This window comes from Anomaloglossus baeobatrachus, chromosome 6, assembly GCF_048569485.1.
Source record: "Anomaloglossus baeobatrachus isolate aAnoBae1 chromosome 6, aAnoBae1.hap1, whole genome shotgun sequence".
NCBI classification, from domain to species: Eukaryota; Metazoa; Chordata; class Amphibia; order Anura; family Aromobatidae; genus Anomaloglossus; species Anomaloglossus baeobatrachus.
Genome location: NC_134358.1, coordinates 176,198,581 through 176,214,797, shown reverse-complemented (window position 1 = coordinate 176,214,797; position 16,217 = coordinate 176,198,581). Strand labels below are relative to the sequence as shown.

General features: G+C 42.1%; 1 protein-coding gene across 2 annotated transcripts in view; it reads right to left on the bottom strand.

The window, feature by feature from the left end:
• Positions 1 to 6,356: 6,356 nt before the first annotated feature.
• The window catches only part of ARHGAP28 (Rho GTPase activating protein 28), a 230,082-nt gene continuing 220,221 nt past the window's right edge, over positions 6,357 to 16,217 (bottom strand). For both annotated transcript variants that reach the window (XM_075316393.1, XM_075316394.1), the window contains exon 15: positions 6,357 to 8,197. In XM_075316393.1, the coding sequence (XP_075172508.1) occupies positions 8,106 to 8,197 (92 nt within the window). In that variant the 3' untranslated portion in view covers positions 6,357 to 8,105. The remainder of the gene's footprint in view (positions 8,198 to 16,217) is intronic.

Sequence of the window (16,217 nt, the reverse complement as noted above, 5' to 3'; positions counted from 1 at the left end):
TTAATAAATAACATTTCCCACATGTCTACTTTACATCAGCATCCTTTTTGAAATATAACTTTTTTGTTACATAGTTAGAAGGGTTACATGTTTATTAGCAATTTCTCGTTTTTCCAATTAAATGTACAATTATCATTTTACACCATACAATTTACTGAGCAATTTCTCCTGAGTTTTCCAATACCCCCTATGTGGAAAACTACTGTTTGGGCGCATGGTAGAGCTAGGAAGGGAAGGAGTGATGTTTGACTTTTCAAATGCAAAATTGACTGGAATCTTTAGTGGACGCCATGTCGTGTTTGGAGAGCCCATGATATGCCTAAACAGTAGAAACAAGTGACCCCGTATTGGAAACTATACCTCTCTAGTAATTTATCTAAATGTGTGGTGAGCGTCACATAATTTTATACCTTTGAGTCATGATAATAAAAAATCACAATGTTGCTTTAACTCCAAATTTTTTATTTTCACAAGGATAACAAAAAAATTTGCAGTTTATAATTTGTAATTTTGGCTGAGTACACCAATAGCCCATATGTGGTAAATAACTACTGTTTGGGTGCATAAGCAGTGCTCAGAAGGGAAGAGCACCATTTGACTTTTCAAATGCAAAATTGGCTGAAATCTGCTAAAGATGTCGCGTTTGGAGAGCCCCTAAGGTGTCTGACTAGTGGAACCCCCCCACAAGTGACTCCATTTTGGAAGCTAGACCCCATAAGGAATTTATCTAGATTTGTAATGAACAGCTTGAACCTCTGGGTACTTCACAAAAATTTACATAGTCGAGCAGTAAAAAAAATAAATCACATTTTAGCCGCAAAGCTTTCATTTTCACAAGGGTAACAGGAGAAAATGCACCATACAATTTGTTGAGCTATTTCTCCTGAGTACTCCATACCCCATATGTTGTGGAAAACAACTGTTTGGGTGCATAGTAAGGCTCAAAAGGAGTGCTATTTTAATTTTAGAGTGCCATTTTGGATGGAATACATTGCAGACCCCCTGTCATATTTCATGCGCCTATAACATGCCAAAATAGCAGAATTCGCCCCCTTCCACAAGTGACCCCATTTTACACCCTGCACCCCTTAATTTATTAATTTAGAAATACAGTGACCATGTTGACACCACAGGTGTGTCACAAAATATTATTCTATTGGGCATGAAGAAAAAATAATTACATTTTTACCACTAAAACATTGTTTTACTCTTTAACTCCAGATTACTACTTTTCAAAAGGGGATTAGGTAAAAAAATGCCTCATAATGTGTTACACAATTTCTCCTAAATGTGGCAGTACCCCACATGTGACTGTACAGTATTGTTTGACCAAACCACAGGGCTCAGCAGGGAAGGAGTGCCAGTTAATTTTTGGAGCACAGATTATCCTAGAATAGTTTGTGGACTCCATTTACCGAGTCCCTAATTGCCAGAACAGCAGAAACCCCTCAAGTGATAATAGTTTGGAAATGACAGGAAATGTGGAAATGAATTTGGAAATTACAGCTCTCTAGGAATTCATCTATGGTTTTAGTGATGATTTTGTGTCTGGAAAACACCCATGAAGTCAAATGCAGTGAATATGTCAGAATTAAAAATTGCAAATAAGCCCTTGTACATTGTAGTGCCTGTACATTGCACCCAGCTCATGCTTCTGAGGACACACACCTCGTAAATTAAGTGGACTTCCTCACTACAACAATGCCAAGCATGTGGATGTTAACTGTAGTTTAGACACATTGTGGTGCTCAGAAAAGAGAGGGGCATTTGGATTTTGGAGAGCAGATTTTGCCGCATTTGTTTTTTGGGGGAGCCATATTGTTTTTCCAGAGCCTTCAGATGATATACCTGAGTGGGGACTTGGTTTTTTTTTGGTTGAATTGAATGCTGCTGATAGCAATTTGGGAAGATTTTTGGATCAGTTTGCACTTATCCTGTGCTCTGTGCTGAGCACTTACATTAGGGTTTCCATCTACATCTCCAAAATACGTGACTCAGGTAAAACCCTAGATGGATCCGTTCATTAACAAGACAGCAGAGTTACTCTGGAATTTGTTCAGCGGTGTCTTTCTTTTCATAGCTGCACAAAAACTGTTATTGACCGCACTTTTGTGCATGCCTGATAGGACAAGTAATAAGATGGATACCGCTGGACTAAAGGCCGGACAAGAGTTCAAAGTGACTCCTTCTGCCTCATTACAGTAATTTTTTCTTTGGAATTTTGTCTGAATCATGTTTTTCAGAGATTTACACTTAAACCTTGATGTAAGCGCTTTGTGTAGAGCACAGGATGAATGTGAGCCGAGCCTTACTGCAATATTTGGGAGGCCGAATAAACAAATCAACAGCAGTTGAAGAATTGGCTTTACTACTGTTTTACATCTTTAACCTTGCAGAATAAGCGATTAGGCGGCTTTATTCCTTAGGTCAGCACGATTACAGCAATACCAGATTTATATAGTTTTTTTTTTTTTACGTTTGGCTACTATCACGTTTACTTTTACAAAATAAAGATTTTTTTGCATCTCCTGATTTTGAAAACTATATTTTTCTGCCGACAGAGTCATTGGTACCATTGCTGGCCATATAATATTGTTTCTTCTATTCTGCTTTTTGTGAGGCAGAATCAAGATGAAGAAGCAATTCAGATATTGTTTTTTTTTGTTTCATTTTTATGCCACACCCAAGTCATAAAAGTGAAAAGACAGCTTTATTCTTTAAGTTAGTACAAATATAGCAATACCACGTTTATATTTTTTTATGTTCTGCACCTTTTACACCAAAAAACTATTTAATAGAAAAAAAAATGTTTTTTGCATTACTGTACTCTGAGAGCCATATATTTTTATTCATCCACTGACAGAGCTGTACGGCAGCTTGTTGGTGTGACAAGATGACATTTTCAGTGATTTCTAGTTACATGCAACTTTTTGATGGCGTTATATTAGATTTTTTGGAGCAGTAAGATAAAAAAGCACACATTTTTGCCGCATTTTTTTTTTTACGGTGTTCACTAAAGGGGTTAAATAGTGTGACAGATTTATAGATAAAATAGTTCTGCAGAGTTCCCAAGCTGAGACTGGAGCATGTGTCCACACCACCACAATAAGTTGTACACTCCATAGAGCTGACCTTTATGGAAAAGTATCCAGAAAAAATCCTTTACTTACAATCAAAAATTGGAAGGCTCATTTTGAGTTTGCCAAAAGACATGTGGGAGACTCCCCAAAGACATGGAGAAACGTGCTGTAGTCAAATGTCACCAAAATTGAAATTTTTTTGGACACCAAAAACCAACCCTGCTCATCACCCCAAGAACAGCATCCCCACAGTGAAACATGGTGATTGGCAGCAACATGATGTGGAGATGTTTTTCAGTATCAGGGACAGGGAAAAAGGTCCAAGTTGAGGGAAAGATGTATGGTGTGAAATACAGGGATAATCTTGAGCCAAACCTATTTTAGTTGGTCTGTGATTTGAAACTGGGACGGAGGTTTACCTTCCAACAAGACAATGACCCAAAACATACTGCTAAAGCAACACTCGAGTGGTTTAACACTAAAAGTCCCAGAGAAGGCTCATTTAACATTTCTACCTTTGGAATCCAGAGAGCTCGAAATTTCTGGGACTTCTAGTGTTAAAGGGAAACATGTAAATGTATTGGAATGGCCTAGTGAAAGCCCAGACCTTACTATAATTGAGAATCTGTGGTCAGACTTGAAGACTGCTGTTCACCAGAGGAAATCATCTAACTTGAAGGAGATTTAGCAGTTTTGCCATGAGGAATGGGGAAAAATCCCAGGGGCGAGATGTGGAAAGCTCATCTCGTGACTTATCCAAAGTGACTTGCAGCTGTAGTTGCCACAAAAGCAGGCTCAAAAAAGTACTGACTTTAGTGGGATTTAATTATGCACACTGAAGTTTTCGGTTATTTTGTCCTATTTGTTGTTTGCTTCACAATAAAAAGAAAAACAAATGTTCACAGTTGTAGGCAAGTTCTTTACATGAACTGATGCAAACCCTCAAGAAAAATAGTGAAATTCCAGGTTGTGAGGTAGTGAAACACAAAAAAAATGCCAAGGTGGGTGAATACTTTCACAAGGCACTGTATCCTATGTTTTTGTGAGCAGACGATTTCGTATTGCTGCATTAAAAAAATATCCGATCTATCAAAGAATAATATCATTTAATCTGATCGGTAAACAGCATTTTGGGGGGGACAAAATTTGGATTTTTATTTTACTACTTAAATAGAAATAAAACTACACATATTTGGTATCTACGTACATGTACTGACGTGGGGAATCATAATGCCAGGTCAGTTTTCCTATATAGATAACACGGTGAATGAAAACACCCAAAATTATTTGTGGAATTGTACTTTTTTTGCAATTTCACAGCAGTTGGAATTTTTTTGTCATTTTTCAGTACACTATATGGTAAAGTAAATAATGTATGTGAAAAGTATAACTTGTCCCGCATAAAAAGACCATATATTGATGGTTATATTGATAGAAAAATAAAAAATAAAAAAGTTATGACTCTTGGAAGAAGGGGAGGAAAAACGACAGAGCAAAAACGGAAAAAATGGTCTTGGCGTTAAGAGGTTATACATAAACACTCTAATCACAATTTTGAGGTAAGTAGGTACCTCCTTATAAAGCTGTGCTTGTGGGAACGTATTTGATAAATGGCTATTCTTTAAGGGCGTATTAGCATGATGCAAAAATTCTGTGAATCGCTTGAGGGTTAAAAATGCTCACTTCATCACAAAATTAATTCCTAGAGAGGTGTAGTTTTTAAAATGGGGTCACTTGTGGGGTTTCTGCTATTTTGGTATGTCAGGGGATCTTCAAATGTGACATGGTGTCCATAGAACAAATGGCGCTCCAAAATTCAAATAGTGCTTCTTCCCTTCTGTGCCCTGCTGTGCGCCCAAATAGTAGTTTTCGACCATATATCAGGCATTGATGTACTTTGTTGTACAACAAATTGTATGGTCAATTTTCTCCTGCTGCCCTTGTGAACATGAAAAAATTGGAGCTAAAGCAACATTTTTGTGAGAAAAATTAAAATGTTCATTTTTTACTTCTACATTGCTTTAATTCCTGTGATGCCCATAAAAGGTTAATAATACTTGTGGTATTGTGGTTTTGAGTACTTTAGGGGGTTTAGTTTTTAAGATGGTGTCACTTTTGGGTATTTCTCAAAGTCACTTGAAATGTGATGTGGTCCCTAAAATATTGGTTTTGTAAATGTTGAAACATGAGAAATTGCTGATAAATTTTAAACCCTTCTAACTTCCTAGCAAACAAAAAGTTGTTTCAAAAATTGTGCTTATGTAAAGTAAAAATGTGGGAAATGTAATTTATTATCTATTTTGTGTGGTCTAAGTACTGTATTTTTTGAATTATAAGACACACTTTTCCTCCCAAAAATTTGGAAGGAAAATGAGTGGTGGGTCCTAAAATCCGAATATAGCTTACCGGGAGGTGGAGAATTGGCGTGGGGGGCCGCCTGTTCAGGCGGCCGTCTGCCTCCCTGTGCAGACGGCTCTCTGTGCGGCCGACTGTCTGTGCGGGCGGCGGTCTGCCTCTCTGTGCGGGTGGCTGGCTGCCTGTCTGTGCGGGCTGGCGGCCGGCTGGCTGCCTCTCTGTGCGGCCAGCTGGCTGCCTGTCTGTGTGGGCAGGCTGGCTGCCTCTCTTTGCGGGTGACCGGCTGGCTGTGCCTGCTGCAGTCACTTTGCAGTGGGGGTCACAGATGCTTTGGCTTCAAATGATAGCACCCAGAGTCAACGTGTGCACAGATGGTGCTCTCGGCTGAGAACTCCATCTGTGCACGTGCCGCTCCGGGCGCCATTTCTTTGAAGCATGGACCGCCAACAGAGCATCTGGGACACCCACCGCACCGGCCTGCTCCACACAGCTTCGGCACGCTGCCACCACAGCTTCCGTTGCTGGTACAGACCCACCACTGCAAGCAGAGACCCCACCAGCTCACCCCCTGCCTACTATGACTCCACTCCACCACCGCTGCCGCCTCCATCCAGTAAGACAGACCGTATTTTTTTTTTTTTTTACTTTTTTTAATCTCTAAATTTGGGGTGCGCCTTATAATGTGTCTTATAAATTGAAAAATATGGTAGCTGGTTTAAGGGCATAAAAATTCAAAGTTAAAAAATTGCAACATTTTGTAATTTTTTGTCAAATTTTTTATATTTTCAGAAATAAATGCAAATAATATTGACCAAAGGTTACCACTATCATGAAGTACAACATGTCACGAAAAAACAGTCTCAGAATCACTGGACTTTATTGAAGCATTCCTGAGTTATTACCACATAAAGTGACACTGGTCAGAAATTAAAATTTGGCTTGGTGAAAACAGGCTCGGGGATAAAATGGTTACATAAATAAAAAGTGTCTAGTAAGTGTCACATCACTAGAGTCAGGTCTGTCTCTACATTATGCTACTCTCAGAATACATAGCAAAAACTTGCCAACAGATTCCCTATAATTTAAACAATGTATGGAGTCTGAATAGGGATGCATTGTTTAGTGGCTGCTCCTGGATACTAGACTTTATCTACCACTCACTTGATAACAGAAAACAGTGAAGATGTCGAGTGTCTGACCCCAACAGATATGATATTGGTAATGTATCCTATAGATTGGCTATCAATGTAAAGGTACCGTCAAACATAACGAGATCGCTAGCGAGATCGCTGCTGAGTCACGGTTTCTGTGATGCAGTAGCGATCCCGTTAGCGATCTCGTTTTGTGTGACATCTACCAGCGATCAGGCCCCTGCTGTGAGATCTCTAGTCATTGCAGAATGGTCCAGGCCATTTTCTTCAAAGGCGATGTCCTGCTGGGCAGCACACATCGCTGTGTTTGACACTGTGTGACAGGGTCACAGTGACTGCTGAGATCGTTATACAGGTCGCTACTGCGACCTGTATTGTTCCTGCATCGTTGGTAAGGTCTGACTGTGTGACATCTCACCAGTGACCTCCCAGAGACTTACCAGTGATCCCTATCAGGTCGCATTGTTTTCGGGATCGCTGGTAAGTCGTTGTGTGTGACTGGGCCTTAAGTCACAGACAAGCTTTTTACGTTCCTTTTACCATGTCAGCTGTTAGAAAATTGACCAATGTCCATTTCCAGTTTGGTATTTATTTTTCCCTAGAGAAATAAGTGCCTCTTTGTATATTATGACAAGACGCAGCACCTTTCTATTGAACACTGAGTTTATATAAGTTATGATTATACATGTGAACTCATTTTCATAGAAACCTGCAATAATAGCGCATTCCACAATCAAAATAAACAAGTCACGCCAGAATCATATCAACACTAAAGTCTAAAACATACATGCCAGTTGGCGAAATGCCTGGATATTTTCATGTACAATCTATTCCCTGGCAGAAACACTCATGGCCTATGGAAGAGGCGCCCATTATTGTGAATGTTAAGAACATATTATAAAAAGTGAATACTGTAGTAATGACAGATGGTTTACAAATGTTAAATATGCGCACAGAGGAAACGCTTAAAAAAATACAAAAACCATTACAGAATATCTACAAATAGATATAAAAATGTAACTGTACAAACTTAGTGGTTCCTATACAAAAGGACAAAGAACAGTTACGGTCAAGACTTCTTCCGAGATGCTGAGTAAAGCATTCATGTCACGCTTCAAAGAGCTTTTGGAGGCATCAATGCCACCCATGAAAGGGTTCAATATCTGTCCAGCAGTAAGACGGCCAACATTAAGTGTCGGCAATAATACTTGTAGAAGGAACAATCAATAACTGCTTAGGATGTGACATGTTCTCAGCTTTCTGGTAGTGTTTTACTTATAAAAAGAAAAGCAAACTTTGTATAAATTATATTCTACCAAGAGCAAAAATAATATGCTCATTCAAGGTCCACAGGTTTTCTCCACAGATGTAGTGTTCTCTTTCCAAAGTACCCATGTCTTCATAGTCCATCATCTCAAGCAATGTCAGTAATAGTCCATAGCAGCTATACTGCCCTCAGCCCAATACATTCCATCAGTGCCACTTGAAGATGAAGGATTTGCTGCACAGTCCATTGTTCTCAGCTGTTTTTGGGTTTTAAAATCCATTCTGCATGAGGGTTAACATGATATACATCCAGCATATAAGTATCAGGGTCTAAGCAGTGTTCTCCTAAAGAAAGGAGTAAAGAAAGAAGTGTCAGATGGAATAATACTGATAACAACAGCCAAAAGCAAGAGACACAATTCTGCAGCAATTACAGAAAACAAAATGATAAAACATTCCACTTTAAAAAAACATTTAGATGGAATCCAATTATAAAAGGGAACTTCTTGGGGCCAAGAAAAACGTTTTTAGAATTGATGGCTTCAAAACTGTATAGTTTCGCAAGGGTAAGGAGGAGCACATAGAAAAATCCATGGAGCTTAAAGTGAAATATGGTGGTGGCAGTGTTCTTATGTGGTGCTGCATGAGTGCTTCAGGTATTGGGGAACTAAATTTCATACATGGTATCATGAATTCACAGATGTACTGCTCTATATTGAAATATAAGATGCTCCCACCACTTCATGCTCTTGGTAAACATGCATACTACCAGCATGACAATGATCCAAAATACAAATCTAAGGCCACTGCTACATTTCTGAATAAGAAAGGGGTGAAAGTTGTTCAATGGCCAAGTATGTCTCCTGATCTGAACACAATCGAAAACCTATGGGGAATTCTGAAGAGACAAGTTGAGCATCACTCTCCATCCAGCATCCAGGCTTTAAGGTATTTCCTTAAAAATGGAATAAGATAATGTTGCAATATGTCACCAAGTTGTTCATTGCAGGACTTGGTGTTGTCCTTAAAAATCGAGGTCGTACAAAATACTAGATGCTGTTGTTTTGATGTGGGATGTATTCACTTTTTCATCAACTAGTTTAAAGAAACAGGGAAGATTTTGTACAAAAAGTTATATTATTAACCTTACTTTCATAATATGGGTTAAAAAAATTTTCTATGAGACTAAAGGCTCCGTTACACGCTACAATTTATCTGACGATATGTCGTCGGGGTCACGGTTTTCGTGACGCACTTCCGTCGTCGTTAGCAACGTCGTTGCGTGTGACACCTACGAGCGACTCCAAACGATCTTAAGAAATAGCGAAAATCGTTGATCGTTGACACGTCGTTCAGTTTCAAAATATTGTTCGTCGTTTCGAACGCTGCAGACATATTGCTACGTTTGACACACTGCCAATGACGAACAACATCGTTATTGCGTCCATCATCAGCGACGTGGGCGTGTCGTTATGAGCAATGCTCCACGCCTCCTTCGCTTTGATTGGTGGTACCAACTGCGTTCTGATTTGGCAGGCATGGTTGAAAAGGCGGACACAAATCGTAGGAGATTCTGGCAGTATGGAAGTTCGGGCGTGTAGAGGATGAAGCAATTACACGCCAGGGTGTATGCTATGGAGAATAATACGCCTCTTTCATTGCCGAAATCGTTGGAAGGAATGCTATGGGACAGTGTCCACACGACCGCCTTGGTCAAACAATATATCACTTAACGATGTTGCGTCGTTTATGAGATGGGTACGTGTGACTGCTACAAAACAACCTATGAGCGAACTCGGCAAATTGTAGCAACGATCTGGGCATGTCACATTGCTAACGAGATCGCTAGCGATATCGTTGTGTGTAAAGCGGCCTTTAGTCTTGTCAAAACTTTGGAAATTGTTCTTGTATTCAGTGAGATATTGACTACAATCTTACACGTGGTGTACTCATTTATGCTGAGCACTGTTTATATATATATATATATATATATATATATATATATATATATATATATATATATATATATATATATATATTTATAAAAAAAAATAAATATATATATATATATATATATATATATATATATATATATATATATATATATATATATATACACTAGAAGGTGGCCCGATTCTAACGTATTGGGTAGTCTACAATGTGTATGTAGATTAGCAGATTGAATAATAAGGTAATTAATGGACTGGTTGGGTTAGGTTAAATTTAGTATTCTTATAATTGTTTATTGGTTTTAAAATGACAAACAACGGAAGGAACAGTTTTAATAGAGGAGTCTAATGTTTAATGATGTCCATGGCTTGTAATGAAAGAAGGTGATGAACAGTGTAAAGTTAAGTAAAAATATGCTGATGCTGTGATGTGGCCCAATGCTGGTATGTGCCCCCATCGTGGCGCAGCCACCATCCTGACATGTGCCCCCATCCTGCGGGGTAAGGCGCTTTCACACTTACGTTCAGCACAATACGCCGCTATGGAGAATAGCGCAGTCCATTAACGCACTATGCTATTCTCCATAGACTTGTATTGACAACGCACTGTAACGCAAGTGTCTGCGTTGCATCCGCTGGATGACGCTGAGTCGTTATTTTGACGCAGCGTCGGGTGGAGGGAACGCTACATGTAACATTTTTTGGGTCATTAAAATAACGCACATTGACAGATTCCGTTGGAATCCGACTAAGGTGTCTAATGATTGTCTATGGTGGCGAATTCCGCTGCTATGCGGATTGAAAATGCCAGCCGCTCATTATTCAATCTCGTATTCCCTGCTTCCCCCGCCCACCAGCGCCTTTGATTGGTTGCAGTCAGACCCTCCCCCACGATGAGTGACAGCTGTCTCACTGCAACCAATCACAGCCGCTGGTGGGCGGGTCTATATCGTGCAGTAAAATAAATAAATAATTAAAAAAAACGACGTGCGGTCCCCCAAAATTTTGATACCAGCCACGATAAAGCCACACAGCTGAAAGCTGGTATTCTCAGGAAGGGGAGCCCCACGTTATGGGGAGCCCCCCAGCCTAACAATATCAGCCAGCAGCTGCCCGGAATTGCCGCATCCATTAGGTAATAAGGGTTAATGGCAGCTAATGCCACTAAGTCCTAGGTTAATCATGGCAGGCGTCTCCCTGAGATACCTTCCATTATTAACCTGTAAGTGAAAGAAAATAAACACATACACCCGAAAAATCCTTTATTTGGAATAAAAGACAAAAAAACCCCTCTTTCACAACTTTATTAAACCCCCAAATAATCCACAGAGGTCCCATGATGCTTTGAGCTCTGCTACATGAAGCTGACAGGAGCGGCAGTAGAACACGACCGCTCTCTATCACCTCCACGCAGCAACAGCAGCGAGTCACGCGATCAGCTGTGCCCTCATTCAGGTGACCCGCGGACACAGCTCTCGGGTGGAGGACTGCAGCTGTGGCCGCGGGTCACCTGAGTGATGGCACAGCTGATCGCGCGGTTCACTGCAGTCACTCGGGGGATTTGCGGTTACCTCTCTCTCTCTCCTCCCGACCGCAAATTTCCTTTACCCGGCGAAACATTTTAAAAAAAAATTACAAAAAAAAACAAAACGCAAAACGTTCTTTTACAGGAATCCGTTACTCATCCGTAACATGCGTCACACAACGCACTGTGACGGATGCCTCACAACGCAAGTGTGAAAGCAGCCTAATGTCCGCGGGGGGCGGAGTGCAGGGTGGGTGGAGCCGAGCGGGCCAATGGCGCTGAGGACGTCAGTGCCGGGAACTGCATGGCTTGGGACAGGTGACTATCCAGGTGTGTGTGTGTGTGTGTTCAGTGTATACATGCGGAGGGCGGGGGGGGGAGGGCGGAGCGTGAAAAACGAATGAGTGCAATGCGAGAAAATCTCGCATTGCACTCGGACCTATGTTAGTCAATGAGGGCGAGCAGTTAGTCAGCTTTTCTCGCATCCAGATTATTTAAGTGAATACGTGTGAGAGATACATCGGACTGCACTCAGATTTTATCCCAGTGCAGTGCGATATACGCACAGGCTGACAATGGAGGAGAGGTGGGGATTAACCCCTCTCTCTCCTTTGCAGTGCCCGCACTCAGCTTCGCAGCTGTGACCCAATTGCAAGATCAGGTCACAGTCGCATGACACTCGGCTCACACTCGCAGCAGAGCCTGATCCGGGAGTCATTAGCATATTGCATCCGATGTTCTCGCAACGGATGCCATACAATCGTGTGTGTCCAGCCTTAGGCGGGCTTTACACGCTGTGACATCGCTAGCAATTGCTAACGATGTCGAGCGCGATAGTACCCGCCCCCATTGCACATGCGATATGTGGTGATTGCTGCCGTAGCGAAGATTATCGCTACGGCAGCTTCACACGCACATACCTGGTCGGCGACGTCGCTGTGACCACTGAACAATATCTCCTTCAAGGGGGATGTGCGTTCGGCCTCACAGCGACTTCACCACGACGTCACTAAGCGGCCGGCCAATAGAAGCGGAGGGGCGGAGATGAGCGGGACATAAGATCCCGCCCACCTCCTTCCTTCCGCATTGTCAGTGGAGGCAGGTAAGGAGATGTTTGTCATTCCTGCAGTGTCACACACAGTGATGTGTGGTTCTGAAGGAATGACAAACAACATCATATCGGCAGCAGCCGCGATATGAAAAGGAGCGACGTGTCATCGATCAACGATTTTTGACGTTTTTGCGATCGGTGATCGTTGCTCCTAGGGTTTACATGCTGTGATGTCGGTAACGGCGCCGGATGTGCGTCACTAACAACGTGATCCCAACGATATATCCCGTGATCCCGACGATCGTGAGATCTGTTGGGAAAAAGGTTCTGCAAACATAAATTTTTGTCTGTTGGTAAATAACTGTCTTTTGCCAAATCCGTTTTTTTAACATTGAAGTCTATTGAGAACGGATCCGTCAATAGATTGCTATTTAGCCATTAGTTTTCCTTGCATTTGTAACAGATCCATTTTTTCTTACAGGATCTGTTTCAAATGAAAGATAAATAGCAATTCATTAAAGGATCCATTCTCCATAGACTCCTATGGTAAAAAAAAACGGATCCTGCAGATATCATTTTGCCAACAGATCTCTGCAGGATCCGTTCTAATGAATGATTACAGGACATGTGAACTCAGCCTTATCCTTTTAGCATATATTTGCCTGTAATTATACATTGATTACTTTTTAGTAGATGTCTATTTGTTACTATTGAGTAATGACTAGGGATGAGCGAATGTATTCGCCACTATTCGGTATCCGACGGATAATAGGGTATCCGAGATATCCGCTATCCGACGGTTAATATGATATTTGCTCCGGTACTTTCCTTTTCGTTTCTGGACTTACTGGCGCCATTTTCCAGCCAATGAACGCATCTGATGTTGCTTGCCCTCACAGTAACGCCGCAGCCATCTTTGTTGGGGTTTTACTGTGATTGGCTTGGCTGCACGGCACCATAAGGGCTATATCAGCCAGCGGCCATTATGGTCAGTCGGTCTCTCCCTCTCTCTTTCTTACTCACCGATCACGGGTGCGGCGCTGCACGGCTCTCACACTGTGGCGGGTTCTCCTACTTTTGAAAATGCCGGCCATACATTAATCCATCTCGTATTCCTTGCTTTCCCTACCCACTGGCACCTATGATTGGTAGCAGTCAGACACGCTCCCATGCTGAGTGACAGCTGTCTTACTGCAACCAATCACAGCCACCGGTGGGTGGTTCTATATCGTGTAGTAAAATAAACAACAATCTGCGGTCCCCCCCAAATGATACCCAGCTGAGGTAAGCACACAGCAGCGGGCCGGTATTCTCAGGCTGGGGAGGGCGAGGGCCATGGTTACGGCCCCCCCTCTTGCAGCCGAGAATATCAACCTGCTGCTGCCCCGAGAATGTCACATCTATTAGATGCGACAGTCCCGACGTGTCACCGGCCCTTCCTGGTTGCCGTGATGCGGTGGCCATCAGAGTAATAAGGAGTTAACGGCAACACATCGCTGCCACTAAATCCAAGATTAGTAATGGCAGCGTCTATGACATACCGCCCCTCTTTCACCACTTTATTAAACCCCCAAATATCCCGGTCCGGCGTAATCCACACTCGGCGAAGTCTGTGAGCGAGGGCTCAATGCAGCCTCATTCCGTGAACTGCTCCGATATTAGAGGTGTGTCCCGCGGCTCACAGCTGATGTCCGGCTCCTTCCCTCAGTGCATAATTAAATTAAATTATAATTATAAATAAATTATAATTATAAATAAATTAAATTATTTACTGGGACAACCAGTACTCGAACTCGTGAACTAATTCTCCTTAAGCAGCAACTCTACCCATTGAGCCACTGCCTGTAATTAAAAGCATAGGAAGATTTGGTAATCTTGACGTCTGGATTGCAGCAGAGAAAGAGAGACAGAGAGATGAGAGAGAGAGAGATGAGAGAGAGATGAGAGAGAGAGATAAGAGATGAGAGAGAGAGAGAGAGTTGAGAGAGAGAGTTGAGAGAGAAAGAGAGAGAGATGAGCGAGAGAGATGAGCGAGAGAGATGAGCGAGAGAGATGAGCGAGAAAGAGAGAGAGATGAAAGAGAGAGAGAGAGATGAGAGAGAGATATGAGACAGAGTGAGAGAGAGAGATGAGAGAGAGAGTGATGAGAGAGATGACAGAGTGATAGAGAGAGAGAGATGAGAGAGAGGGAGAGAGATGAGAGAGATAGATAATGGATAGATAGATAGATAGATAGAAAAGGATAGATGGATAGATAGACAGGCAGACCGATGTCAAACACATATATAATGTCCCACCCCCCCTGCATATTCTAAGCTGGCACGCTTTAGTGACTTTCATGTGGCACTAAAGGGTGCCTAGCCTTGTATTTAGCCAAAAAAAAAAAATACCTTAAAAAAAGCGACATGGGGTCCCCCCCATTTTTGATAGCCAGCTAGGGTAAAGCAGATAGCTGCAGCCTGTAGACCACAGCTGGTAGCTTTACCTTGATTGGGGATCCAATATAGAGGGCCCCCAGGCTCTTATTTATAATTATTTATAAATAAATAATACAAAAAATAAAAAATGGGGTTCCCCTCAAATTGGTTCACTAGTTCACTAGCCAAGGTAAAGCAGACAGCTATGGACTGGTATTCTCAGGGTGGGAAGGTCCAGGTCTAGAATATGGGAAGCACGCTCAAGGAACGTGTCACCCATTTACTAGGAGTGCAGACTCTCCATGTGAGGAGTGTGGGTGCAAAAAATCTGCACCCACACTCCCGGGTCATAGCAGCAGCATGCGTGCAGCCAGCGCAGCTCCACAGCCGTTCTCACTGAACACAGGAAGCTAAGCTGAGCTGAGCTGACAGCCGCGCTCTGCGCATGTGCCCAGCGTTCATTGTGAAGGAGGAGGGATGCGGGGGATCAGCGCTGTAAAAAAGGTAAAAACAGCTGGGGATCACTGGGAGACATTGGGTGGGTTTGGGGGGGGGACTTAGCTGGACCCGGGGAGTAGTTTTCTGTCGCATGTGTCATGGCACATGCAACAGAAATCAGAGGAAGAGGCTGAATGCGGGCGGCGCGTTTGTGTGCGTCCTGTCACCTTGGATGAATCGGGAGGGGGCAGAAATGCAGTCAGGCACCTTCTACAGGCTGTGTCCATACTGTTTCAGCCTTTTCCCATCCCTTTCAGCCTTTTCCTCACTAACCACAGGTCACCCACGGGTCCAACATAAAATTATTCGAGTTTCCCATAGACTTGCATTGGGCGTCGGATATTAGCGAATACTCGAATAGCTGCGAGGTATTCGTCGGATATTCGGCAGAGCGAATAATAGGTATTTGATCATCCCTATTAATGACATGTTAATCTAACCTCTCTACAGTAGAAATCCTTTGGTCTGATGACTCAATTATAGACGCAGTAAGTAGTGCTGAGGTTGCACTAAATCTCAACAAAGGTTTTAAAATGGAGCTGGTAATTACAGAATCATCTATCATCTCTGATTTACAGATACCCTGAGCTCTGGAAAATGTTGCTCACTGAGGTCTATTTTGTTATAATCCAAAAGCCTGGTTATTATTAAACCACAAAACAGGAAAAATGTCTCAGATGGAAAAATAATTGCAAAGACCTGGACAGAGCGTTGGAGCATCTCAGAATGATTTTCTAGTATAATAATGACTTTTATACCATGGCTCTTATAATGACTTCAGGTTCAAATATATCCAACTATCAACCCCATTCAGCTTCCAGGTCCGGATAAAGAGCTGATCAGCAGCGCCTGTGATTGACAGTAAGTCAGGGCATTACATAGTGAACAGGTAGCAGTCAATGGCCGTAGCTGTCTGACTGAAGTG